Source organism: Podarcis liolepis (assembly GCF_965112155.1).
Source record: "Podarcis liolepis genome assembly, chromosome: 14".
Lineage (NCBI taxonomy): Eukaryota > Metazoa > Chordata > Lepidosauria > Squamata > Lacertidae > Podarcis > Podarcis liolepis.
Genome location: NC_139569.1, coordinates 6,531,913 through 6,559,532, shown reverse-complemented (window position 1 = coordinate 6,559,532; position 27,620 = coordinate 6,531,913). Strand labels below are relative to the sequence as shown.

At 48.0% G+C, this 27,620-nt stretch overlaps 1 protein-coding gene across 20 annotated transcripts in view; it reads right to left on the bottom strand.

Moving 5' to 3' along the window:
• MPRIP (myosin phosphatase Rho interacting protein) overlaps nucleotides 1-27,620 on the bottom strand; it is a 160,497-nt gene that overhangs the window by 40,534 nt on the left and 92,343 nt on the right. For 11 of the 20 annotated variants that reach the window (XR_014518973.1, XR_014518974.1, XR_014518975.1 and 8 more), the window contains exons 6-9: nucleotides 16,827-17,037; nucleotides 13,714-13,873; nucleotides 2,080-2,221; nucleotides 929-1,042 (exon numbers count right to left, since the gene is read on the bottom strand). Coding sequence is in view for 16 of the 20 variants with exons in the window: in XM_083474649.1 (XP_083330775.1) it covers nucleotides 929-1,042; nucleotides 2,080-2,221; nucleotides 13,714-13,873; nucleotides 16,827-17,037 (627 nt within the window). In the remaining 4 variants the exon portion in view is untranslated. Of the gene's footprint in view, nucleotides 1-928; nucleotides 1,043-2,079; nucleotides 2,222-13,353; nucleotides 13,874-16,826; nucleotides 17,038-27,620 lie in introns of all 20 variants that reach the window. The other 9 variants (XR_014518976.1, XM_083474643.1, XM_083474652.1 and 6 more) reach the window with 1 other exon arrangement.

Below are 27,620 nucleotides of genomic sequence, written 5' to 3'. Positions count from 1 at the left end.
TCTGAAGTTTGAGCAAAAGAACCTGAAGCCGAGGGAGAGTTTGGGTGGGAATGGAGGGGCACGTAGGTGGGGGAAAAACCTGGGTTTTATCACCTTCAGCTGACACAATTCAAGTGGCACTTACATCACGGAACTGGCTTCTTCAACAAGAGACAAGACAACCCATCTCTAAATAGGACTGGGCACCTCCTAGGAATGGCACAAACTGCATGCACTCCGGAAAACCAGTAAGGGGAGGGCCATAACTTCCTGCCCACTGACATCAGGAAGGCATCTCCCTGGGGAGAGCATTCCACAAGCGGGGAGCCGCTACAGAAAAGGCCCTGCAATAGCCCCCCTTTTCCCAAAGACACCAAGCGGCACAATTCAGGGCCCTGTGCATTGCAAGTGCAATGACGGCCTGTGTGATGTAGCGACTGAGGATGTAGGCGACCGGGGTTCAAGCCCAGACCAGGGTTCAAGCCCCCACTCAGCCACCAAGCTTGCTGGGTGACCTTGCGCCTGTGACCCAGCCTACCTTGCAAAGTTGTTGTGAAGATAAAATGGGCAGGAGGATCACTATGTATGCATCCCTGAGCTCTTTGGAGGAACTGGCGGAAAGGAATATAAATGGAGCAAACAAATAACAAAGCTGTCTGCAGAAGTGGATAGGAATACCTGCAGAGCAAGCCCCGGCTTTGCAAATTCTGAGATCCTTATCCAGCCTTAATGGGCGCTGCAACTTTTGGCTCAAATTCCCAGCCGAGCAATTAGCACGCTAATGTCATGCCAGGTCTCCTATTTTGCCTCGTCAAGCACCTGCTTTTTCCCTGAGCGCTCCCTTCTCCTGCAGAGGACACCTGCAAAGGAGAGCGTCGCCATTCATTCCTTTGGGGCACCGCGCCAGTTTCCATGCACGGAGTAAAACAGCAAACGCCTCGGGGCTCACCGTCATGGAGGACTCAGTCGACCTTCTGTCCAGCGATTTGGCTCTGCGGTGCGGGGACAAGGGAGAAGTCGAGACGTCCAGGATGGGGCTAGTTGCAGATTCGGCAGCAAAGTCCTGCAACAAACACGGAGGTCAAGGCTGGGGGGAAATCTGCAGAGCTCGGCTCTAAACATCAAAATTCAACACCAAAGAACTCTTTCCACTGAAAGCCTGCAAAGCAGGAGTCAAAAGCAAGTCGAAATGAATCTGAAGCCTGAGAATGGTGTACTTTTCCCCAAGAGAAGCAAAAATTCCACGTGTACAAAGATCTTCCTGGATTTAATTACAGTGGCACTTCATTTTGAGTCCGCCTCATCGAGCGTCCATTTCGTCGAATGTCCGCGGGAAACCCAGAAGTACCGGAACGAGTTACTTCCGGGTTTGCCGCTCGCACATGTGCAGAAGCGCTAAATCACGCTTCACGCATGTGCAGAAACACAAACCGCTCCACGCACATGTGCAGAGCGGCACTTTGTCGTGCATTCTTTATGTCAAGCGCTCAGGGCTCTGTAACAGATCCTGGACTCAAAACGAGGTACCACTGTATTTTTTTCTGCTAACAATGGACCTGGCAAAGAGCTGGGAACGATATAAGTTGTGAGGGATAAAACAGAAGAAAAAAAGTTGATCACAACCCTGAGGGTCATTTAGTGCATCCCCCTGCAATGCAAGACTATGCAATGTGGAAAATGCCCCCTGACAGGCCCTACGGGGCTTCTGGACACCCTGGGGGAAAAGACGAGGCGATGCAGAAAAATATTGTTCCACTGTCTTACCCAGGGGTCAGCAAACTTTTTCAGCAGGGGGCCGGTCCACTGTCCCCCAGACCTTGTGGGGGGCCGGACAATATTTTGAAGGGGGAAAAAGGAACGAATTCCTATGCCCCACAAATATCCCAGAGATGCATTTAAAATAAAAGCACACATTCTACTCATGTAAAAACACCAGGCAGGCCCCACAAATAACCCGGAGAGGCATTTTAAATAAAAGGACACATTCTACTCATGTAAAAACATGCTGATTCCTGGACCATCCATGGGCCGGATTTAGAAGGCAATTGGGCTGGATCCGCCCCCCCCCCCGGGCCTTAGTTTGCCTACCCATGGTCTTACCCGTTTCCTGGGGAAAACCCTCTTCTCACTCCTGCCCTGCCGGGTCTCACTGGAGAGGGCAGTTCCAGAGGGGGCGTTGGTCTCCATGTGCTCAGCATTCTCAATATCTAATGCCTCAAATTTCTCAATTACCTGGGACCGCCTGCAAGACAGATAAGAGGGGAAACCAGGGCTGTTTTTTTCCAAAAGACAGGAGCCTGCAACAATCCTCAGTAAATCACAGCAGCTCCATCCCCCTCACCCCAGTTCAACGAGAGCGTTCCTAAGGTATTGGAATGACAACCCTTTCAAAACAGCTCACTCTGCCCTGTTTGGATTTATTGCCGGGGGGTGGGGTGGGAGGGGAGAAGGAATATGACCGGAAATAAACTTATTGGGATTCAGCCCGCCTGCAAGACATAAATACACATGTATCTGTGTGTTTGCTTGCAAGCACTTATCACTTTGAAGGCATTATCATCTAACTAGAAAGAGACGACATGAATAAATGCCTGGCTTTACTCTCAAAATGAAAAGTAGCGTTTTCTCTGGAGACTGGAATCTGATGTCCCACTGTACAGTGGTACTTTGGTACTCGAACAGCTTGGCTCCCAAACAAATTGGCTCCCGAATGACGCAAGAAGCTCCTGCAGCCAATCGGAAGCTGTGCCTTGTTTTCGAACGGTTCCGGGAGTCAAATGGACTCCCGGAACGGATTAAGTTCGGCAACCAAGGTACCACTGTAGCTGTGTCAGTTGAAGAAGGCTTGGATCTGATGGATCTTTTATAAGACTAACTTCCAGAAGTCTGTTTTATAAGAGTAAATACCATATGAGATTAAGGTCTGGTTAACTACAATAAGAGGGACTTCTGGTCTCTTGCTGTGGGAAATGGCTGCCTTCCACACGAACGGACCCCAGCCGTGCTAGTAATTCAGGGTTAACTACAATAACAATACCCCCTTTTTTGTAATGTGCACAATATCTTGCCCTGTTTTGTTTTCTACATGGGTACTATTTCTTGTTCCTTCTTTTTTTGTGTGTGTCTTATCTTATGCTGTGCACTTGTAATTTTGTACTCCCCCCCAATAGAGAATATAAAACAAAATAAAAAAGACTAACTGCTAATAAGAGAGGAACATTGGGCTGGAAGGGACCAGATGATCACAAAACCCAGAGTCCCAACGTTTGAGGCAGGATCTTTCCCACCAAGGAGCCCCTTCCAGGTTAGCCTCCACAGTCAAGACCACGCCATGCCACATGCAGGGACAGAGAGCCACCCAAAGCTTTCCCAACACCAAGAGGCCTGAAGAAGAGGCCTGCCGGATACTCCCAGGGAAGGCAAAGACCCCGCAAAACACCTTTCTTCATAAGCCGCGCTGCACATATTTTAACACTCTGCAATATGGTTTTTTTTAATTGACAGCAGCCTTTTCGTTAAAAAAGAAAGGAACCCCCACTTTCCCCCACTCCCTCCATCTCAGTTTTGCAAAAAGGGATGAAAAGCGAAGGATCATCAAATTGACATTTGTCTCGGCCAAATGGCAAAGGGGCTCATTTTCTTTATGAAAAAGGAAACGGAACAAAAAACCCCAACAAAACAAAGCAGGCTGATTTCTTATGGAAAGGGGGGTTGCACCACCAGGTTGTCTACAGCTCGAATTTTTAAATTTTTTTTTTTGGAGATGAGATGGTAGCGAAGCAGGCGGAGTAAAAAGGGCGGACACGTCACACAGCAGAAGGTGGAGAGCAACAAGACCTGGAAGAAAAGAAAGCTGGAAAATGAATGAACAGACAAAATTATATTTCCTCCTCCCCAACCCACAAATAAAAATTAAAATCATTCCAAGATTTCTAAAAAAAAGAAACAAAACAAAAAAATACAAATCATCAGCAAAATGAAATTATAATCATTGCAAACCCCCAAAATCACATCCCCGCTGTGAGTGGTTATTCTGATCATTAAGGAAAGGGGCCGGGTGAGTAGTTTCGGGGAGAGGTGCAGGAGAAGGAATCCCTGTTCCCCAGTGGAATTTAAGTTTGCCCAGGCAGCCCCTGCGAGAGCTTGCCAAAAAGGAACATGCAGGCACTTGGAGAACTCAGATGCCTGGAAAGGGCACAGCGAAGGCGTTCAGACGACACCTGGCTTCAAAAGTGGCCGGGGGAGAGAGACCGGTTTGCAGTGGAGAAGTGGCCGGTGAGATGGGGTGGTTTGCCTCCTGCTTTGCCCGCAGGTATTTCTCAAGACGTAACCGGCTGTGAGTTTGAAAAAATAACATATGCTATATATTGTCCCAAAGGGACGCGGGTGGCGCTGTGGGTTAAACCACAGAGCCTAGGGCTTGCCCATCAGAAGGTCGGTGGTTCGAATCCCCGCGACAGGGTGAGCTCCCGTTGCTCGGTCCGTGCTCCTGCCAACCTAGCAGTTCGAAAGCACGTCAAAGTGCAAGTAGATAAATAGGTACCACTCCAGCGGGAAGGTAAACGGCGTTTCTATGCGCTGATCTGGTTCGCCAGAAGTGGCTTAGTCATGCTGGCCACATGACCCGGAAGCTGTACGCTGGCTCCCTCGGCCAAGAAAGCGAGATGAGCGCCGCATCCCCAGTCAGCCATGACTGGACCTAATGGTCAGGGGTCCCTTTACCTTTTTATATATTGACCCAGCGGTTAAATGGTTCAAAAATATCCCCAGAACTGATCCACTGGGTCTGCTACTTTTCTCGTTGAACTTTATCAGCTACTTCTGTTGAAATCTACAATTCAGTACAACAAATAGTATATATTATTTTTTCAAACGTACAGCCAGTTATGTCTTGTGTGTTTGTTGAATATGTTTCGTGTAACCAGAGGTTTGTCGTTTTGCACAGCTATTTCTCAGCAATCTGCTGCTCTCCAGCGGCTTTTTGAGGGCAACTTAAAGGCAAGTCTGGAACCGGCTGGGCGGGGACCGCATGAGAGCTCCTCCTGCCACCGCTTCTCCCCTGCAAAAGCCACACCTTCGTAACCCTCCTTGTAGGGAGGGGAGCAGCATCTGCCGCTGCTGAACGCCTGGTCTGGCCAACGGGTCTGCTGAGGAATGTAAAACAAAAAGAGGAGTTATTTAAAGACTTTGGGGCTGGGGGTGCCATGCTCTCGTTGGGGGAGGGGGGGTTAAAAAGGTAGGGAGGAAAAGAGAAGGGAGCCCCATGCGTGTTAGTTTGTGGCAGGCAGCCACGCTCCAGGGTTAGAAGGGTTTCCATGTGGCAGGGAGTCAATGGGATAAGAATGATTTGCTTTTGATTGAAAGCAGTTTCATTGGGTTGATTTTTTTATTATTCTGCAGGAAGTGAGGTGAGGAGTCAGGAACAGCCAGAGGGGACAAAAGAGATGTACCCAGAGAAGGAGCACATCTGTGTACCTGTGTGTAGGGATAATAGGAAGATGGTGGAAATCCACCAGGAAATGTTTAAAGCCCAGATAGAGAGGGCTCGTTGATCTAAAAGACGGTCAAGAGGAGACCAGCACACATCCATTATGCTGGGTTTTAGTCTCTCAAGGAGAAAAATGAGAAACAGTCGCGGTTGCACGCAACTCCATGCCAATTCTGAGACAAGGGCTGCTGCTACGTTCTGCAAGCTGAATTTATTCTGCAACCTTTGAGCAAATTTACATAACTTGTTCTGGTTCTTCTGGTTGCAGAAAGGGACCGAGGCACATGGAAGCCCAACTTCCAGAATGCCGAATCTGATTGGGCATTCCTGGCTTTTGAGATTTTAGCAAGCTGTGCCAAAACCCTTTCAAGCATCTCTCGACAGAAGTAGAACCTGCAACTTAGATCAGAGTATGTAGAAGGCAAGGGCTCAGTCGCTAAGCGAGGAGTGGTCTTTATCTGGAAAGACAGCTACCACTTTAGAGACAAAGGCGGTTGTAATCAAACACTGCCAAGCTGGGAGGACTGCGTCCCCTCCACCCGCAGCTTTGGGGACAAAAAGATAAGAGATACTGAAAATGTGTTGCTGTGCAGTCTTAGCCTTCCCTATGAAACCAAAAACCTCATCCAGAAACACAACATGCAGCTATTGGGAAGTAAAATTTAGACAGAACATTGTACAACAAAATGAGTTGGCAAAAAAACGTTGTGGAAGTCATAGAACCGCTCTATTCTGCCTTGGTCAGACGACACCTGGAATTCTGTGTCCAGCTCTGGGCACCACAATTTAAGAAGGATGTTGACAAGCTGGTACATGTGCAGAAGAGGGTGACCCAAGATGATCAAGGGTCTGGAGACTAAGCCTGATGAGGAACGGTTGAAGGAGCTGGGTATGTTTAGCCTGGAAAAGAGGAGACTAAGAGGAGATAGGATAGCCATTTTCAAATATCTAAAGGGCCGCCCCATGGAATAGGGAGCAAGCTTGTTTTCTCCTGCTCCAGAGGAAAAACCAATGGATTCAAGTTCCAAGAAAGGGGTTTCCCACTAAACACCAGGAAGAAGTTTCTGACAGTAAGAGCTGCTTGACAGTGGAACGGTCTCCCTTGGGAGGTGGTGGACCCTCCTTCCTTGAAGGTTTTAAAGCAGAGGTTGGATGTCCATCTGTCACAGATGCTTGAGTTGAGATTCCTTCATTTTGGGGGTGGGGGTGGGGTTGGACTAGATGACCCTCAAGCTCCCTTCCAACTCTACAATCCTATGAATCTATGCTACCAGCAGGGGGAGTGTGGACACCAATGAACTGTGAGACACGCCTTTCCAGAGATGAATCCCATGCCACTTGAAGGCTCTTGTAAATTGGCAAGGTTGGCATAAACCAGGATGGGTCACATATCCTCCAACTGGCACTTATTCAATAAACATTTTCTCTCATCCTAGGGCACATTTACACTACGAATTTAAACTGGTTTCAAACCAGTTTAGGAGCCACCCTTTGCTCTCAAGACCACCTAGTAGTCATGATTTCTTTAAAGCGGTTAAGGGGGCACCACCCTAACATTACAATTCCCAATTCCTCTGCAACAACTACAGCAATTTCAAACCCATCTGAAGCTGGCTTAAGTACAGACGTTTATACCAGCTTGCAAATGTGCCGCTAATCTGTGTTTCAGCTGGACTAAACCGTGCTCCGTTTTGTAGTGCTGAATTCCTGATCCATTTCTTTTTTAAAAAGAGGATTGTGAAAACTGAATTGTAGCCAACCACTGAATCTCAGCTCTGCCAGTGAACATGTTACCGGGGAAGGGGGTAGTTTTCTCAGCCAAATACTGCATTTTAAAAACATGCTTCTAGCCCTCATGATGGTATAGAGAAAAGTTTGAAAATGGATGGAGAGGAAGCCCTAAAAAAGCAAACCCGCAAGTTGATGCTGGGCTGTAAAGGTAAAGGTAAAGGGACCCCTGACCATTAGGTCCAGTCGTGACCAACTCTGGGGTTGCGGCACTCATCTCGCTTTACTGGCTGAGGGAGCTGGCGTACAACTTCCGGGTCATGTGGCCAGCATGACTAAGCCGCTTCTGGCGAACCAGAGCAGCACACGGAAACGCCGTTGACCTTCCCGCCAGAGCGGTACCTATTTATCTACTTGCACTTTGATGTGCTGTTGAACCACTAGGTTGGCAGGAGCAGGGACCGAGCAACGAAGCTCACCCCATTGCGGGGATTCGAACCGCCAACCTTCTGATCGGCAAGCCCTAGGCTCAGTGGTTTAGACCACAGCGCCACCCGCGTCCCATCAATCCTGATCTTGGGCCATGTTGGATGGCCTGGCAGGAGTGAGAGTCCCAACAAACAACACCTGGAGCTACTGCAGGTTAGCCTCTCTCTGAAGCCAGAGAAGGTCCAGGTGGGGCTTATACTCAGTGTTAGTAATTCAGATATATAAGATAGGTGCCAAATGGCTCCTTAAACCAAGGTTGCAGTCACCAAAACAGAATGTCTTCTTGCTTTTCTTTTCTTTTGTTTTCTTTTGGTGCAAGACAGCTTGATGTTTTATTTTTCAAATGATGAACTGACAGTGATTGATTCTCAGTTAAACATCTGTTCAGGTGACAACCTTGAGCTAGGTTAAGAACTTTCAGAACTCAAAGAAGGAAAATCACTTGATCCATGGACACTCCAAATATATATTGGCCGATTTCTACTTATTTTTCTTAATGGTGACACAGACCACTCATAACATAGGAATATTCTTCCCAACTGTGAGCAGGGCACTGGGGTGGTTAAAGGGAAAGCAAGAGACAACAATTAACCATCATGTCATTCCCTGCTCCTGTTCAGGCTGCACAGAAAAAGCAATTTGGTTCCTGAAATTTGGTTCTGATTATGAGGTTAAAATATAAAAGACAGAATTCTACAGGATGGACTATTAGTGTGTGAAAACAGTTCAGATCCAATGATCTCCAGGCATGCACTTTCAGATGGTGGAGATGTCAGGCACCATTCTTGTGTCCAGGCATCCTCACTTGGTCGATACCTAGGAGCAAAATGCGCCTGGCTCCTGGCTAATTTCAAACACTCCTTTTTCTGGTCACAGACAATGCCTCTCGCACTCTGTTTAGCAACTGAATCTCCCCGTGAGAAAGAACAAACCAGGGGAAGGTGGATCTGGCAGACAAACTTGTGTACTGTTAATGATCTCCTTGGTTTTGAATCCCTGATATGCTTCCAAGGAAGCCTGGGGTGGTGGGTAGAAAGGAGTATGAAAACTGCTCCTCTAAGGACTAATAAAATAAAATAAAAAATTCCTTCCAGTAGCTCCTTAGAGACCAACTAAGTTAGTTATCAGTATGAGCTTTTGTGTGCATGCACACTTCTTCAAATACATGCATGCACATGAAAGCTCATACCAATAACTAACTTAGGTGGTCTCTAAGATGCTACTGGAAGGAATTTTTTAATTTAATTTAATTTGTTTCAACTATAGAATTGATGCTTTTGAATTATGGTGCTGGAGGAGACTCTTGAGAGTCCCATGGACTGCAAGAAGATCAAACCTATCCATTCTGAAGGAAATCAGCCCTGAGTGCTCACTGGAAGGACAGATCCTGAAGCTGAGGCTCCAATACTTTGGCCACCTCATGAGAAGAGAAGACTCCCTGGAAAAGACCCTGATGTTGGGAAAGATGGAGGGCACAAGGAGAAGGGGACGACAGAGGACAAGACGGTTGGACAGTGTTCTCGAAGCTACCAACATGAGTTTGACCAAACTGAGGGAGGCAGTGGAAGACAGGAGTGCCTGGCGTGCTCTGGTCCAGGGGGTCACGAAGAGTCGGACACGACTAAATGACTAAACAACAACAACATGGCAGAGCAACCCAGCTACCTACCTGTAACTAGTTCTAAGGACTGTTTGCTCTGGGCTGTTGCTAGAATAACCCCGCAGCCCCTCAGAGAACATTAGAATTGGCACAAGAAAGCCAAAACCCAGAGGGACTAAGGCAGGAGGCAGTATGTGAGTTTGGGATTTTGCTGGCTGTTTTTAAAGCGCTTGGTCTGTTCCTTGGGACCCTGGCATGTGCAGTATGTGTTTGTGACAGGGGTGGGAGTGCTAAGTGGGGAGTGGGCTCCCATGCGCAAACGGAGACCAGGCACAAATAGAGGAGGAGGAAAATCCAGGTGCAAAAACAGACACCAGATGCTTGGAACAAGTTTGCTCAGCTCCACAAACGGCAACAGAACCGACTCACAGGTGGGAGAAGAATGTTAATAAGCAAGAAGCAAAGTGGGGAAAGCAGAGAAGCAGCCAGGAGCCAAGCAGAAGGGGAAGGGGGGGGTTGCAGGGCAATGTTAATTTGCTGTTGCAGGTGGCCGCAGGCAGGGCTCGGAAAACCGTCCTGCGCCAGCCCACCTGGATACAGAAGAGCCTTTGCGGACGAAAGAGCTGATTGACAGCTATTAACCGCGACAGCTCAGGAGGACCTCCATGGCCAGAGGGAACATGGCACATCCCAAGAGCAGACGCTAAGGGACGAGCAACAAGAAGGCTGCAGCGTCCACACCCTGCTGAAGAGTTTCCCCAGACATTTCTGGAAGCCAGATGCCGGCTGGATCCAGCTGTTCTTAAGGGTTGCACGCCTCTTAGGAGAGTTTCAGACACCAGGATGGCTGGAGGGTAACCAGAGAGGCCGTGCACAGCAGCCCCATTCATCTCCTGTTGGATATTTTGCTAATGACACCCCCCCCCCAAATATCCATGCTTCTTTGCATTCTGGGACTTCATTCAGATGTTACACTTGTGCAATCACTGGCAGCTGCTAGCAGGGCAGGAAAAGCTCACGACGGGAGCGGAGTCACGCCAAGCTGGTTTGCATGTAAGGCTAAACCAGCACAGAGCAGTGGTTAGAGGGTTGGACCCTGGGAGACCAGGGTTCAAATCTCTGCTCGGTCATGAAGCTCTCACTGGGTGACCTTGAGCCAAGGATTCTTGCGGCCCACTTGGTCTGAGAAGTTGGCCTGCCCTGCTCTACAATCTGCCTAGTTTCCTTTGGGCTCCCAGGACATTTCTGAGCACAATTCAAAGTGTTGGTGCTGACCTTTAAAGCCCTAAACGGCCTCTGTCCTGTATACCTGAAGGAGCGTCTCCACCCCCATCATTCTGCCCGGACACTGAGGTCCAGCTCCAAGGGCCTTCTGGTGGTTCCCTCATTGCGAGAAGCAAAGCTACAGGGAACCAGGCAGAGGGCCTTCTCGGTGGTGGCGCCCGCCCTGTGGAACGCCCTCCCATCAGATGTCAAGGAAATAAACAACTATCTGACTTTTAGAAGACATCTGAAGGCAGCCCTGTTTAGGGAAGTTTTTAATGTCTGATGTTTTATCTCTTTATTATTATTACTATTATCATTAATTCTGTTGGGAAACCCAGCCACATGCGCAAGGTATTTATTTATTTATTATTTATTATTATTATTATTATTATTATTATTATTATTATTATTATTATTATTATTATTATTATATTTTCCCCAGTTTCACAGCAACACTAATGAATCCTGCAATCCAGGAACCTGGAAAGGGAACCACTTCTTGGGGCATGTACATTCTCCCTCCATTTTTCAAAAGACACGACAAGGTGTGTCACCCAGTCAGCTGAGCGGCTCTGGGAGAGGGGGCCCAGCCACCTGCCAGGCCTTAGAAGTTACATGAAGCCTGTACCTTCTGGGCACATGTCAGGAAAGAACCACGAGGAGGGTCTCACCTGGGAGGGAATTCCCCACCCATGCACGCACGGAGACTGGTACCTGGCGCAAAAAGGGTCATCCTGAAAAATGTAGCTTTCCCATTGCAAAAAGTTCCTAGATCTCATGCGAGCAGCAGCTTAGGATCACTGCAGGGTCCCTGGTGAGAACTTCTAGGCACCTGTGATGCATCTTGAATGACCTGCAGAATGCCCTGGTTGTTTCTACACTAAGACCACATCCACACTGTGGGCTACTCAGAGGAGACCCACTGGAAGTAATGAAGACAACTAAATGAGGCCAATTATTCTCTGAGTAAAATCTAACATAATACCATCCCCTACATTTAAAGCACTATTTATACCTCTTGAGAAATAATTTCTCCCCCTAATGCATCCCAGGAACTGTAATTAGTTAAGGATGCTGAGAGTTATTAGGAGACTCCCTATTTCCCTCCCAGACCCACAGTTCCCAGATTTCCCTGGTAAGAGGGACTGACTGCTAAGCCACTCTGGGAATCGTAGCTCTGCGGGAGGCATAGGAATCTCCAAACAACTCTCAGCACCCTTAACAAACTACATCTCCCAGAATTCTTTGGGGCTGTTGAAAGTTGTACAAAAGTGCTTTAAATGTAAGGCGGCCTAACCAATGTGGCCCAAGAATCCCCCAATATTCTTGCCACCCCTTGTACTTTTGCTTCTTGGTGCGAGGGTCAACACCACAGCATAATCTGTCCGGGGTAGCTCAGCAAGAGACTCTTAACCTCAGGGTCGCGGGTTCAAGTCCCACGTTGGACAAAAGATCCTTGTGTTGCAGAGGGTTGAACTAGAAGACCCTCAGGTCTCCTTCCAACTGCTGTGATTCTGTGAATACTGGAGACAAATGCAAAAAGACCCCGCAGCCACTCGTCAGAAACCTGCTCGAGTGAACATGCCTGTCGGGAATCAAGAGCGAGCAAAAGAGAGAAGACAGCTTTCTCCCCTCTGGTCCTGCGCCTCCTGCTCTCTTGTCGTTTTATCTGCAGGCCTCGTCATGCCGAGAAAACGAGAGAGAGAGAGTTGATTTGGAAGGGCAAGTTTCAACTATTATATGTGAGGGGTCTGGAATGTCACAGACACAGACACACAGACACAGACACACACAGACACACACACACACACACACACACAGTTGTATGTCTGCAAGACACCTTTGCAGCTGCAAATATGGGCCTTGCACATCAGCAGAGCTATTTCACCAATCCAGCTATTGTGCCCATACCAAGGTATTTTACAGCTTATTCAGCTCCACTAAACGACGTCTCCTTGAGTCTCCATCACAGCTCATTAAGCTAGGCCAGCATACATGCCAGACTCCCCACACATGCATTGCCTAGGGAAATATGTGGGGAGGGGAGAGAGGCAGTTGTGCAAAGCTTTAAACTCAACCGCCAACTGAGTTAAAACCTGATGCCGACCCACTCTTTAATTTTGGAGGCTTTCTCTGCGCTTTGCTTCAAAAGCATGAGGTCCAGCAACTTGCTCCGCCTTTCTTTCCGAAGAAAGCTAACATTTTCCAAGCCCCGAACCAGATACCAGACTCCTTGCCAATGTTGTGCGATACCCGCAAAAGCCCTGCATTAAAGCCATGTCCAAGGAAAAGGAGTTCCTTTGCATCCTGGATGCAGTGACATATAGTTTCAGGGCTTGGGTGCGGTGCTCTGAGAGGCAGCTAAACCAAGAATTTTGATGGTCACACACAAGTAAGCGAGTTGCCTGCACCTGCTTTCAGCTTCCTGGCTGCCTTGCCATTTGCGAATCCAGATCCCACTATCCCTTCTTCTGCACAACCGAGCGATCTCTTGAAATGCCACATTTAACGCCACCCACCCAGCAAAAATGGTCTTGCGGAGGCTGCCATATTTGTGCCCAGCAGGCCAGCTCAAAAGCCCACTCAAACGTTGCCGCGTCTCTCCATCTCGGGCCTCCAGCTGTTGTTGGACTACAAGGCCCATCATCCAGTGGCCAGGGATGATGGGAGTTGTAGTCCGACAACAGCTGGAGGCCCGAGATGTAGAAACGCTGCGAGAGGCGCCGTGAACTTCATCTGCCAGGAGCCAACCGGCTTCCTCTGAACGAGAAACCCGTCAGCGGCACTGCCGCCCGTTCCTTACCTCCTTTCGCTGCCAAAGAGCCGAGCCACCTCTTCCCTTCCGGGGCTGCGAGCTCGGGAACGCCGCTCCAGCCTCTTCTTCTCCGCTTGGAAAGCCTCCCGGTTACTAATCCTGACAGCCTTGGGGACATCGGCCAGGGTGGCGTACTGCCGGCTTGCTCTAAAGGAAAGGGGGCGGCCCAGCCTCTCAGCTCCCCTCGCCCCGTCTCTCGCTGCCGAGTCCTTGCAGCCGGACATGGAGTCGCTCGTCAAGTCCAGGCAGTTGAGGGAGAAGCTGTACACCATTCGGCTGCCTGGGGGGCCACCTGGGGAAGGAAAGGGGCAGCTCTGCTCCGGGGAGGGCGACTGGGAGTCACTGTACCTGTTGTTGGGGGTGCTGGGGCTGGGAGGGGATGGCGGGGTCGGCAGCTGCTGCTCGTCCGGCTTCCCATCCTGTTTCGTCTTCTCCAAGGAGAAGTAGCCGCTCTCCACCCGGGTTTTCCGCCCGCTGTCGCTTCGGTCGCCGTGCATGCTGCTGTCGTCTGCGAGGAGGCAAGGGGAAGCTGGAGGTGACCCACAGGGAACTCAGGACTACGTAGATCCGTGGGGTGGGACTTGATTATTTAATATTATAAACACCACCCACCATTCTCCCGAGGGCCTTCTGGCGGTTCCCTCACTGCGAGAAGTGAGGTTACAGGGAACCAGGCAGAGGGCCTTCTCAGTAGTGGCACCCTCCCTCCCATTAGATGCCAAGAAAATAAACAACTACAGTGGTACCTCGGGTTAAGAACTTAATTCATTCTGGAGGTCTGTTCTTAACCTGAAACTGTTCTTAACCTGAAGTACCACTTTAGCTAATGGGGGCCCCCCTGCCACCGTGCGATTTCTGTTCTCATCCTGAAGCAAAGTTCTTAACCCGAGGTACTATTTCTGGGTTAGCGGATTCTGAAACCTGAAGCGTCTGTAACCTGAGGTACCACTGTATCTGGCTTTTAGAAGACATCTGAAGGCAGCCCTGTTTAGGGAAGTTTTAAATGTTTGATGTTTTATCGTGTTTTTAATATTGTGTTAGGAGCCGCCCAGAGTGGCTGGGGAAACCCAGCCAGATGGGCGGGGTATAAATAAATAAATAAATCATCATCATTATTATTATTATCATCATCATGATTAGGATTCAAGGCAGCTTACGGCACTACTGAATGTTATAAAATACGAAGCAAACTGGCTAAAAACAGCAAGTTGAAAGGACATCAAAACACCATTTAAAACCAGCATTAAAGTTGTTTGTGTATGTAACAACGACGGCTAGGATTCCCCACACACAAAAATGAAAGGAAGAAGACATTCCCACCAAGGAATGGGTAAGTAAGGTGAGGGACTATGCAGAATTGGCAAAATTAATTGCCAGAGTAAGAGATTCTAATGACAATTGCTTTGTGGAAGAATGAAAGCCCTTTCAAGAAAACGTAGTAGTATAATGAACTCGCAAGCAGGATTTGAAACAGGAGCAACAGAAGGAATTAAGAGAATGTAGTATGGATGTGATGGGATAAGAGAGAGAAGATATTGGGCATGGAAAATGGGGTGGGAAGTCGAACATTTTTGGTACCAAGGGCAAAAAAGAAATAAAAAGCCCATCTTGATTTATCCCAAGCATTGCTCATGCAAGAATGGTGAACCCCCTGAGAGGAAGGCAAGGAAGAAAACAAGCTCTTTTGATAGCCAGCCTTGAAACACAGATAAAGGAGGAGGGAAATCTTGGCTCCTCCTAGGTAGCCAAGGGGAAAACTCATCATCCTGAACAGGAAGCAGATCTCTAGCCCTTATTGTTTCCTGGAGAACAATGCAGCAGAGCTGCTGGCAGACTAATCAGAGGAGATGGGGGGCAGCGGGACGAGGCAAACCACTGGGGACGGGAGAACGAGAGAGGAACTCACTGTTTGACAAGAAATGCAGGGTAGTTCAGGTGGTGAGCCGAGAGATGCAAAATAAAATCAAGGCATTCTGCAGTTTATTATCGGTTGGAGGCAAAAGTCCTATTGCCCCCTATCTAGAGGTGGTATGGGGGGGTGTTTAGCAAACACATTCAAGATCCTGACACCTCTTCGCATTATTTAAATTGTGTAAACGTCGCCAGTTCCCAAACTCTGCAATGTTTCGGGAAAGCGCGAGGTAAAGAGAGTCCGTCAAGAAACGGAACTTAAGAGTGAGGTCAGGATGCTCACAGTGGGGAAGGAGGTTTGGGAGACAGTCGAGAGGGTGTCAAAGCCCAACACACGAGACACGGGGAGCCACCTGGAGGCAGAGTTTAGCTCCCCCCTCCCCCCGGGTGTCCCCAATCACAAGCACACAGCCTTTTGCTTCCTTGCATGCGAAAAAGAAAAATGATTTGCTGCACTTGGGCAACTTGGGTGAAGATTTGACGTTTTCATCCCCAAAAAGTTTATGATTTGAGTTCCTACTGAAACGAGGCTGCATTTTAACGTTCCATTCTAATCTTGTTTCCAAGTTCTATTTTAATCAATTGTTTTATACCTGGTGTTAGCCGCCCTGAGCCCGGTCTTGTCTGGGGAGGGCGGAGTATAAATAAAACATTATTATTATTATTATTATTATTATTATTATTATTATTATTATTATTATTATTATTATTAACAACAGCCCTGCCAGCCCAACAATGCCATCCACAGAGTTTGATGCAGACTCCACCGACAAGAACGGTGGTCTCCCATCAGCTGGGCGGGGCTTGAAAAGCTCCCTTGCAGCCCCTTCCCAATTCTCGGACTCCCTCCTCTGTACATCCCACCCAGGCCTCATGCAAGGTTTTTGTTTATCATTGCATTTCATGCCACAATTTCCTCCGAGGAGCTCAAGGTGGCGTGCAAGGCTCTCCCCCCCATCTAATCCACCCAACAACCTGCGAGGTAGGTTAGGCCTAGAGGCAGCAACCAGACTCCAAGGTCACCCAGTGAGAATTTCACAGCCGAGTTTGGCCTTGACCCTGGTCTGCCACAGTCCTCGTCCGGGAACCTAACCACTAAAACCTTGCTGACTCCCACGATGAACATGCTGTTCTTGGGACGCGCCTGAAGCCACCCAAATCAGCCCCTGCAGCTCTGCCAAACCATTCTCTTTATGGCGTGTTAGCCTTGGATTTATCTTTGCTATTCTCTGATACTCTCCCAGCTCCAGCAGGCCAGAGCCATAACATATTCGGACAGGGTCACTGGGAAGTCAACACGTTCCTTCAAAACAGGAGAGACTTGACTTCTTCTCTTTGGATGTTACACAATCCTTCGCAGCAGCAAAGATAAGCAAAGGGACAGGGCTTCTGCGCTTAAATTTCGCAAGGTATCTTCCGAAACGCGGAGGTGTGGGATATCAGGTGTGCTAACACAGCACGTCCCATGTGCAAAAAACATGGTTGACCCCAGACCTTCTGTGCCGGCCTTGTCCTCTCTGTTCTGTCTGGGTTCAGGGTTCAACCCTTACCTTCCTTGCTGTCCAGCGATGGCTCCTTCAAGGAGCATCCAGGGGGGGCCTGGCCTTGCACAGGGCTTGGGGCTGGGCTGAGTCCCCCGTTGCCATCTGGCTGGTCTTTGCTCCTCATTTCTTCCTGCCAAAGGGTGGACTTTGTGGTCGGGACCTTCTCTGCACCAGGGATGTTGCTACTGGTGACAGCCATCTTTGCCGGGCCAGGTTCCTAGGAAAGAAGGCAGAACCGTCAGCTGACGTGAATTTGACCGACAATTTTTTGTCTCACACCAACTTATGTCATGGAATGTAAACATGCAGCTTGGAAGCTGAACCGAGTGCTGGATCCCTGCTGGATTAAGAACACATCTCGCCCTTGGTTATAATCACTCCGAGTTTAAGAAAATAAGAAACACATATTTGATAGGGAAGGCCTGAGTTCTGCCAGACTAGTAACAGAGCCATGCCTGCTCTTTGTGCTCAGCAAGAGACACACACAAAGATGTCTCCTCTCCCAAGGCGAGGAGGGAGGAGAAGGATGTGAAAAATGAGGAAAGCAACCTTGAGAGCATCAGTCTAACACAGGGGTCAGCAACCTTTTTCAGCCGTAGGCCGGTCCACCGTCCTTCAGACCATGTGGTGGGCCGGAATATATTTTGAAAAAATATATATGAATGATTTCCTATGCCCCACAAATAACAAATAAAAGCACACATTCTACTCATGTAAAACCACCAGGCAGGCCCCACAAATAACTGAGAGATGCATTTTAAATAAAAGGACACATTCTACTCATGTAAAAACATGCTGATTCCCGGACCGTCCACGGGCCAGATTGAGAAGGCAATTGGGCCGCATCCAGCCCCTGGGCCTTAGGTTGCCTAACCCTGGTCTAGCACTTAGCACAGGTTTAAAGGACGGGCTAGGGAGTCTGGAGGGTCTTTATGCACTTTCTCCCATGCAGACCCACCGGTCTTTAATGCAAGCTGAGTTGCACCTCAGCATTTCATTGAAGGAGACACACTTTGCTGTCAAAAACAGCAGCCTTGTACTTATTCATGTATGCTACAACAGCAGCAAGAGTCTTGATAGCACAAGGATGGAAGAATAAGGAAACCTCGACAAAAGAACAGTGGCAAGAGAAATGGATGAACTATGCAGAACTGGAGAAATTGACATACAAATTGCGAGATAAGGACAACTGTGACTTTAAAGAAGAACGGGAACTTTTTACAAATTATTTAAAAAGACAACAAAATGAACCGGACTCCTTGGCAGGTTTTGAATGAACATACACAAATTTAGTGAGGGTTAATATAGTAGATAGATAATACAAGGAAGTATTCAATTTTACAATATGAAGAGAATAATAACATGAGTTGAGAAATCAGAAAGAGGAGCTGAGGGAAGTATTGGGGGGAGGGAGGGTTTGTTGGGGGGGAAGGGGGGAATAATGAAGATGATTTGTTTTGATAATTTGTTATGTTGAAATTGTTAATAAAATTTTTATTTAAAAAAACAAACAAACGGCAGCCCTGTTATGTTTAGGCATGCACTGACTCATGTAGTAATGTCATCAAACCCCGAGTTTCCCCATCAACATGTAGCCTGATCATTTCATGACCTGGGTAAGAGTGCCAAAACCAGGAGGATGCACAGACAGCAGCCATATACAGAGTCGGACCATGGGTTCATCTGGCTTATTAGTCTTCTGTGGCTCAGAACCTCTGTATCTCAAGGACCAACTCTGCCCATATTAACCGACCTGAACCCTGCAATCATAATCTGAAGCCCATCTTCGTCTGTCCCTTCCACAGGAGGTCCAGGGGGTAGCAACACAAAAACAGGCCTTTTCAGTGGTGGCTCCCTGCTTGTGGAAGACTCTCCCCAGGGAGGCTTGCCTGGCATCACCATTACGTATCTATAGGTGCCAGGAAAAAGATTCCTTCTTCATCAGGCTTTCAACTATCAACTACCTTTTTGCCTGAGTGGGATGTTTTAATCTATCTATCTATCTATCTATCTATCTATCTATCTATCTATCTAATAGATTTGTCTTTTACATGTTTTTAAAATGTTGGCTTTTATGTATGTCAGAGTAAGATTTTTGTTTAAAATTCTGTAAATCGCTTTGAGTTGCTGCGGCAAAAAAGCAATAAATAAGTTTAATCGTAACAATACCGTCAGCAATAATAACTGGAGATGCCGGGGATTGAACTTGCAACCTTCTGCATGCAAAGCAGATGCTCTACCACTGAGCTATGGGGGTTGGTGCAGACCTAGCATCTTAAGTGTTTAGAACAGCACATCACTTTGCCTGCTGCCCTGCACTGACATCTTTGTCTTGCAACTGTCTCAGGAGAAAAATGTCATCGTGATACTGGTACTGTTTCATTTGCAAACTGCCCTACCCGATGGGCAGCAGGCTGGTTGCAGTTAAGGCAACCCTGGGCCTCAGAAATGCGCCTGTGCTTTAAAATCCTGATAAGGCCATGCTCCAAAAGCCATACCGATGGGAAAATAAAACTGTGGCTTCACAAAGCAGAACAAACTTTGGGGTACAGCTACTGCTGCGGAATCGCCAACATCTTCCTTGGATAGTTTTTACATGCCAGGTTAAAATTGTCTCCTTCTGCCGCACCGCCCAGATTTAGCTTTTTAGCACCTGCGGTTTTTAATCTTTTTACAGACTTGTAGGGGTTCTTGGCCAGAAGGACTCTGAGCCTCTCCCCATTGTTGATGCTCTTCCTGGTTATAACTTCATGTTGCTTTCATTGTTTTTAAGTGTTTCTGCTACGGTAAACTGCCTCAAGCTTTTTGCACTGGAAAGACAATGCTGTTATTTTCAAAATAAAGTAAGCTATTAGCATGCACAGATAGTTTGGAGGGAAAGGGTCACAGCCTATCTTGCTGAAGGGGGTGGATTAGGAGTTGGAGGACGGGTTCCCCCTTTCTTCCTATATACATAAAAATGCAAGGCTGTCGTCACACAGCCCCCATTGGAGGATTCGTAGTGCTGCATCACAATCCTGCATTTGCATGAAGAAATCAGGTCAGGAAGGTGAAAAGCAAGCTTGGTGTAGTTGCCTGAGGTGGGAAGGGGGAAATCTGGGTCATTAATGTGGAAGAAGTGGGGAGTAGGGTTGGTGAACGGAGCTAGCAAGGGTAGTAGTTTTTTATTTCTGCCTATCTAACGTGAACATTCTCCCTTCATAGCTCCTTTATTCCTTCTGCATCCTGGTTTCCAGCAAGACACCTCTTCCCACCCCAGTCTCCAAACAGCTGAGGGCCACAATAACATGTGCACACAAATATCTTATTTATAGATTTTGTGAAGCTGCCAGATGCAAAGGCAGCCTCACCGGGGAATGGTTAATGAAAGACTTCCCAGAGGCAACGGGGGGCTAAGCGCAGAGTTTCAAAAAGAGGAGAGAGCTTTTAATAGTCTTCTCCCGCAAGGGGCAGGAGTCAAAAATGGAAGAGAAGAGCAAAAGGTGGCTTTAGAAAGACAACACTTGGACCTCTTCCAGAAGCGGTGCGCCTGGGCGCATGAACACATCAGAGTTGCTCCTCAAGGATGAGGATCACAAATCCACCTCACCCATCTTTTGGGGTCCCCTGCACCCCCAAGACACCATTGTGTGTCACAGCTACGAAGTTAAAGCAACAAAGATAAATCTTTCTCTCTGTGACCATGAGAACTTGAAACTCGCCTCACGGGACAAAGTGAATATTGTTTTTACATAGCGGACAGATGAAGAATTGGAAGTTCTTTACTTTCTGAATCTTATATTTCTATATTTCTCTTTTAACCTCTTTTCTACTCTTCTCTCCCCCCCCCCTTTTATGTTTTTATTGTATATAGATCAAAGTCTTAGTTTGGATAAAAAGGGAGTGAGATATTAAGCTTTGTATTTTTCTCTATGAACCTCAGTCAATTCCTCAGTCAAAAAAAGCTAGAAACTTGCCTTAACAAGAGCATGAGTTTCAGACAGAACTTGCAGAGTCACATGAATGAGAAGATGTTGTTAAAGTGGTACAAATAGCAATTTAACCAGCGGCACAAGGGGTCAGGTGTGTGTCTGGCTGTCAACCAAGGTCGGTGGTTTGAGCCCACCCAGGGGCACAATTCCTGCACTGTGGGGGGACAGGAATAGATGACCCCTGCCTGTGAAATGCATGGCATTGCGTTGACTTGGAAAGGCACACAAACCTCACTTCAGTCAGGTGAACAAACCTGGCCCAGAAGCCTTCGCTAAGCCCTTCCAGACAAATAGATCCAGAGATGGATGACGAACTTCGCTCGACTGCCTGCATCCCTGAAACCCCTCTGGAGTATATCGTGGGGATGTTGCCATGGCAGAGGCCTCTGTGACTCTCACACACCTGCATTGCCCCTGGTACTGCCAAGCCAGGAAAGAAACTGCTTGGCAACCCTCACAAGTAGGAAATGAATGCCTCAAATACAGTAGTACTTGGTTTTCGAACGTAATCCGTTCCGGAAGACCGTTCCGAGTTCCGAAACATTTGAAAACCGAGGCGCAAAGGGAGGCCTGCAGAAAATTGAGAAAAATAACAAGTAAAAGCAGCAGAAGCCGTTCCGACTTCCGAGGCGTGTTCAAAAACGGAAGCATTTACTTCTGGGTTTTTGGCGTTCGAAAACCAAAATGTTCGACTTCCGAGACGTTTGAAAACTGAGGTACCACTGTATACCCTCGAGATATACCCCAAACAAGGAAGCGCCTCACAGTGGAGTTTGTACATCTCTTGAGGGGATTTTGAAGTGGGACGGATATTCTCACAGTCGCCTCCGATTACAAGCAATCCCCACGCTCTCTGAGAGGCCGAAGGTGACCACACACACCTGAACTCAGCCTGAGGTAAAATTTGCCCCACTGCTTCATTGGTGGCCAAGCCCCACATTGCAGTTTTACTAGGGGGGAGGGATGCTTCTCCCACAGGCCCCAAACCAACCCGGTAGACTGGCTCCCTCTTTTGACTACAGTCCTCAAAGAATTCTGGGTAGTTATCGTTTCTCCCTCTGGAATAGCAGAGTGTGCAAGCAAGCAGGAATTGGAGCACCGTGAAGTGAAAAAATGTCACAAAGCACAATCTCAAACCCCCATCCAGATAATTCCTTTTACTGGAAGCAGAACCCCCTCCCAAAAATTTCCCTAGGCATGTAACATGCCTCTAAAGCAACCCAGACAGATGGGCAGGGTATAAATAATAAAAGTATTATTCTTGTTATCATCTGTAGTGCCACTCAACAGAAGCACCCAGACAGCACGAGCTTTGCCCCCAAATCAGCATCATCTCCGGAGATGGCCTGGTTGGGAAGAGACCAGCAGGCGCTTCTACTCGCCTCGCATCTTCCCCCAAAATCCTACTTACCTTATTTGGTGCTCAGGAGCTCAGATCCTGTCATGTTTCCAAGAGGTTGCCGCGGCAACCAAGTGCAATCCAAAAATATGATTATTATTTGGCCAGCTTTTTTTTTTAAGCCCCTTCCCAATTTTTGTTCCTCTTCCAAAAACAGAAAAGAAGAAAAGGGGAACGGCTTAGGGGGCGCTAGGATCGCGCTGCGTGGGGGCTTCCTCTTTGCTGGCCTCAAGCAAAGCACCCGCAACCCCTGAAATACTCTGAGGTCTCAAGTCAAAGGGCAGGAAAAAGCAGCTGCCTGCCTGGATTATTTTGGAACACAAACAAGCACCATCTGAGGGCTCTAGGAGAGAAGTAGAGCTCCGAGGAGAGGATAGCACCAACCATTTCACCACAAGCCATTGTGGGAGAAATCGGCTGAGAAGGGATGGAACGGGGCCTAAATTGGCAAATCCAGAGATGCATGCAATTCCAGCATGTAATGTTTTACTGTTGCTATAAAGGTAAAGGGACCCCTGACCATTAGGTCCAGTCGTGGACAACTCTGGGGTTGTGGCACTCATCTCGCTTTACTGGCTGAGGGAGCAGGCAAATGGCTTCCGGGTCATGTGGCCAGCATGGCTAAGCCGCTTCTGGCAAACCAGAGCAGCGCACGGAAACACCGTTCACCTTCCCGCCAAAGGAAGCACTATCTTTGACGTGCTTTTGAACTGCTAGGTTGCTATGGCCATTGGCTAATGCAAATAAAGTTTTATTTCCCAAAAAATAATCATCCAGCATTCAGAATGAGTTGCAAAGTTTTGTGCTGGATGGATAATCTCATCTTCTACTCACACACGGAAAACCTAGTTCTGTAGTCCTTCTGGTCTGATAGCTATGCAAGAACCACTCCAGAGCAGTGGAAACAGGGTGTGTGGCTTCCGAGTACGATCTCAAGGGCTCTGGGGCCTAGCTACCATCTCCTCCCTGACTGGCAGAAGCAGAACTCTGCAAAACAGGCCTCTGCAAACTTGCTTAGTTTGCACTAATGTGGCTTGCAACATTTCCCTCTCCTTGGTGGAGAATGGAGCGCAGCGCAAGCATTAGCTTAGCTTCCTTCTGGAGATGGCATCAGACTCTGCCTCACAAACCCTCAAGGAGCTGGGAGGCATGTGGGCACCTTGAGGGGAGTGAAGCCAGTTGCAGAGGGCAGCCCACAAGCAGCTGGCCTCTCCGGCTTTCCAAGGGGACGTGGGTCCCACACAGAACTTGGAAGGACAGCCTGCGATGGAGAAGATGCTCAGAAGATCGGAGAAGTGGGGTCACGCGAGGTTCAGGTGGCCTCGGCAGCACAGAGTGCCTTCCATCAGCTTTGGCTGGCAGCCCAGCTCTGCCCCGATCTGGACAGGGGTAGCCTAACTTCTGTTGTCTATGCTCTGGTAACCTCGACGTTGGATTACTTCAAAGCGTTATACGTTAGGCTGCCTCTGAAGACGGTTCGGAAATTTCAGCTGGGACAAGGTGGTTTGAGCATCTTATGCCAATTCTGACCCTACTGCACTGGCTGCCAATTAGTTTCCAGGCCTAATTCAAAGTGATGATTTTAATCTATAGCACCTTAAGTGGTTCAGAACCACAATACCTCAAGGACTCTCTCTCTCCACATGAAGTGACCTGGACCCTAAAATCATCCTCTGAGGCCCTTCTTCCATGTGCCTCCTCCACAAGAGATCCGGAGAGTAGCAACACGAGAAGGGGCCTTTTATGAAGTGGCTCCTCATTTGTGCAATGCTGGCCCCTGGGAGCCTCGCTCGGCAACTTCCTTATACACCTTTAAGCGCCAGGCGAAAACGTTCCTCTTCAACCAGGCCTTTAGCATGACATCCGATGTCCTTTTAAATGTGTTATGAGAAAAGCTGACTGGAAAACTCAGAAACCAAGAGGATAAAAACTTTATAAAAGAATGGGAAAATTTTGTAAGTTATTTGGGAGAGCACTATAAGAACAGGATTTTGACCCACTTGGCGTGTAAAAATTATTATGGACAATATGGTTTGATATAAAAACTGGAGTACGGATGTTTAAAATGAGACCCCATGGAGGGGATGGGGGGAAGTTTCGAGATTTAGAGAATCTCTTTATATAGATTTGTTTTTACAGTTTGTGTTCATTTATATTTTGTATGTGTAAAACCAATAAAAATTATTTCAGGGGGGAAATATGTTATGGGAGAGGAGATTATTGGTTTGTTTTCATTCTTATTCTTATTATGTATTTTGTGCTTCTTTATATTGTATATTTTATGTTATGAAATGCCCTGCGATCTACAGATAAAAGGTGGTATACAAATTTTAATTTTAATAATAATAATAATAATAGGAAGACAAGTAGATGACACCTGCCTCTCAACTCCTCACAACATTATGACAGCTCTGTGAAATCGCTCCAGTTGGGCTTAAGCCTTGTCACAACCAAGGAGAAGGTTCACAGTCGGTCTATTAAACCATGCACAATTCGCTTTGAAAGCTTCTCCACTCAACACTGCTTCTCTGCAGTGGCTCCCCGTCTGTGGAATGGTCTCCCCAGAGAAGTTTGCCTGGCGCCTTCAATGTACACCTTTAGGCGCCAGGCAAAAACATTCCTTTTTAACCAGGACTTTGGGTAATCTGATTTACATCTTATGCCCTTTTAAATGCTTTGGGGGGAGGAGCTATTGGGTTGTTTTTACTTTTATTATGAATTTTGTGGTTTTATATCTTGATTTTATTCTGTGGACTGCCCTGAGACCCCTGGGTATAGGGCGGTATACAAATTCTAACAACAACAACAACAACAATAACAACCTGGGGAGGTGTTCATGTGGCTCCCATCTCATGACCCCAAATGCCAGAATCTTCCTGGGGGGCAGGCCCACAAATCCATGCCATTGACCCGTTGGGTTAACCCAACCCAGCAACAAAATCTCAGCCTTAAGTCTGTGTACACAACTGTGATTTCAAAGTACACAACCACCCCCCCTCCCGAATCCTGGTAACTGGAGTTTGTTAAGGGTGCTGCGAACTTCAGGCTCTCAAAGGGATAACCCCCAGTCCTGAGCTGTCTTTGTGGGGAGCTGTGTGCCTTAAACACAGCCTTAGTCCCAGAGAAGAAGAGCAGCTATTCGGACAGGATCAGGGGCTGAATTCTCACCCCCCACCGACTCCGGCAGGAAAGAATGAGTCATGGTCCTGCACCAGGGTTTTGGGTCTCTCTCTGTCTCTCTCTCTTTTTACCATTTATAGTCAAAAAAGAGACCAACGCTGTCACTGGATCCCCAGAGAACGCAGTCCCAGCCCCCAAAAGATCTAGGAATGGCCTCAACCTCAGCTGTGGCCTCTTACTCTCCGAGTCACCTCCAGGGAACCTCTCCCCTGTAGGGAAACCAGAGCTCTGGGTAATCCAATCCAACTGGGGAGGCCTGTGGACAGTCAACAATACATTCCCTGTTTCCAGCTGTGAAAAGGGAGCCGAAAGCCTGTAGGCAGCAACCAGGAAGTAGCCTTTGTCTGCCTTGCTGCAGGAGGGTGTCACTCTGTGTACGCACATGAACACCATGTGGTGAAAAAGGTAAAGGAACTCTGGACGGTTAAGTCCAGTCAAAGGCGACTATGGGGTTGGGACGCTCGTCTCGCTTTCGGCCAAGGGAGCCGGTATTTGTCTACAAACAGCTTTCTGGGTCATGTGGCCAGCAGGACTAAAACGCTTCTGGTGTAACGGGACACCGTGATGGAAACCAGAGCGCACAGAAACGCCGTTTACCTTCCCGCCACAGGGGTACCTATTTATCTACTTGCACTGGTGTGCTTTCAAACTGCTAGGTTGGCAGGAGCTGGGACAGAGCAACGGGAGTTCACCCTGTCGCGGGGATTTGAACCGCCAAGCCTCCAATCGGCAAGCCCAAGAGGCTCAGTGGTTTAGACCACAGCGCCACCCACATCCCAATAATAATAATACATTTTATTTTTACCCCGCCCTCCCCAGCCAAGACCAGGCTCAGGGGGGTTAACACCAGATATAAAACAATTGATTAAGATACAACTTAAAAACAAGATTAAAATACAACATTAAAATACAGTCTCATTTCAATAGAAACTCAAATCAAAAACTTTTTGGGGATGAAAACGTCAAATCTTCACCAAGGCCAACTATTCAGACTGGTCCTATGTGGGCCAGAAAAAAGCCTGGGAAGTCCTCAAATAGGAGTTCCATCACAGAAGGAAAAAGGAAAGAGGGGAAGGGGATCAAGTTGATTCCAAGCCAAAGGCCAGACAGAACAACTCTGTCTTACAGGCCCTGTGGAAAGAAATCAGATCCTGCAGGGCCCTGGTCTCATGAGACACAAGCGTTCCACCAGGCCGGGGCCAATGTTGAAAAGGCCCTGGCTCTGGTTGAGGCTAATCTAACTTCCTTAGGGCCCGGGACCTCTAGGGTGTTGCTATTTGAACCTAGATACAGCAAGTCCATTGTATGCAAGTTTCTGTGCAGGGAGAGGACTGTGCCTCAGGGTCAGTGTGCCTGCTTGGCATGGGGGGGGGGGAAATGGAAAAAAAATATATCCCAGGCTCCATCTGTGCTGCTCCCACATAGGCCAGGGAGAGAGAGACTCCTGCCTGAACCCTCACTGAGCTAGCCGGACCAATGCAGTCTGTCATGTGTCCCGAGGACACATCGTGGAGGGGCTGGTCAGACCAGGGTGAGGGTTAGGGGATGTTGGCTGTTCTTCACCCAGAGAGGGGCCAACAGGTTGGAATGAGCTGTGCCAGGGAGTCAGGAGATGGGTGAACCACCTCAGGGAATCAGATCGAGAGGAGAGCTCCCCTTCTGGTGCTCCACTCCACCCCTCATCACAAACTTATCACGAGCCAACAGTGTGATGCAGCAGCAAAAATAGCTAATGCTATTCTAGGCTGCATCAATACATGTCTAGTGTCCAGATCAAGGGAAGTCATAGTATTATTCAGCCTTAGTCAGACCACACCTGGAATTCTGTGTCCAGTTCAGGGCACCACAACTTAAGAAGGATGTTGACAGGCCAGAACGTGTGCAGAGGAGGGCAACCAAGATGATCAAGGGTCTGGAAACTAAGCTTTATGAGGAAAGGTTGAAAAGGCTGGGTATGTTAAAGAGGAGACTGAGAGGAGATATACAGCCTAGGACCCTCGTACCTACGGGACCGCCTCTCCTGGTATGTCCCGCGGAGGACCTTACGGTCTTCAAATAAAAACATCTTGGAGATCCCGGACCACAGGGAGGTTAGGCTGGCCTCAACCAGAGCCAGGGCTTTTTCGGCCGTGGCTCCAATCTGGTGGAACGCTCTGTCACAAGAGAACAGGGCCCTGCGGGACTTGACATCTTTCCGCAGGGCCTGCAAGACAGAGCTGTTTCACCAGGCCTTTGGCCAAGGCACAGTCT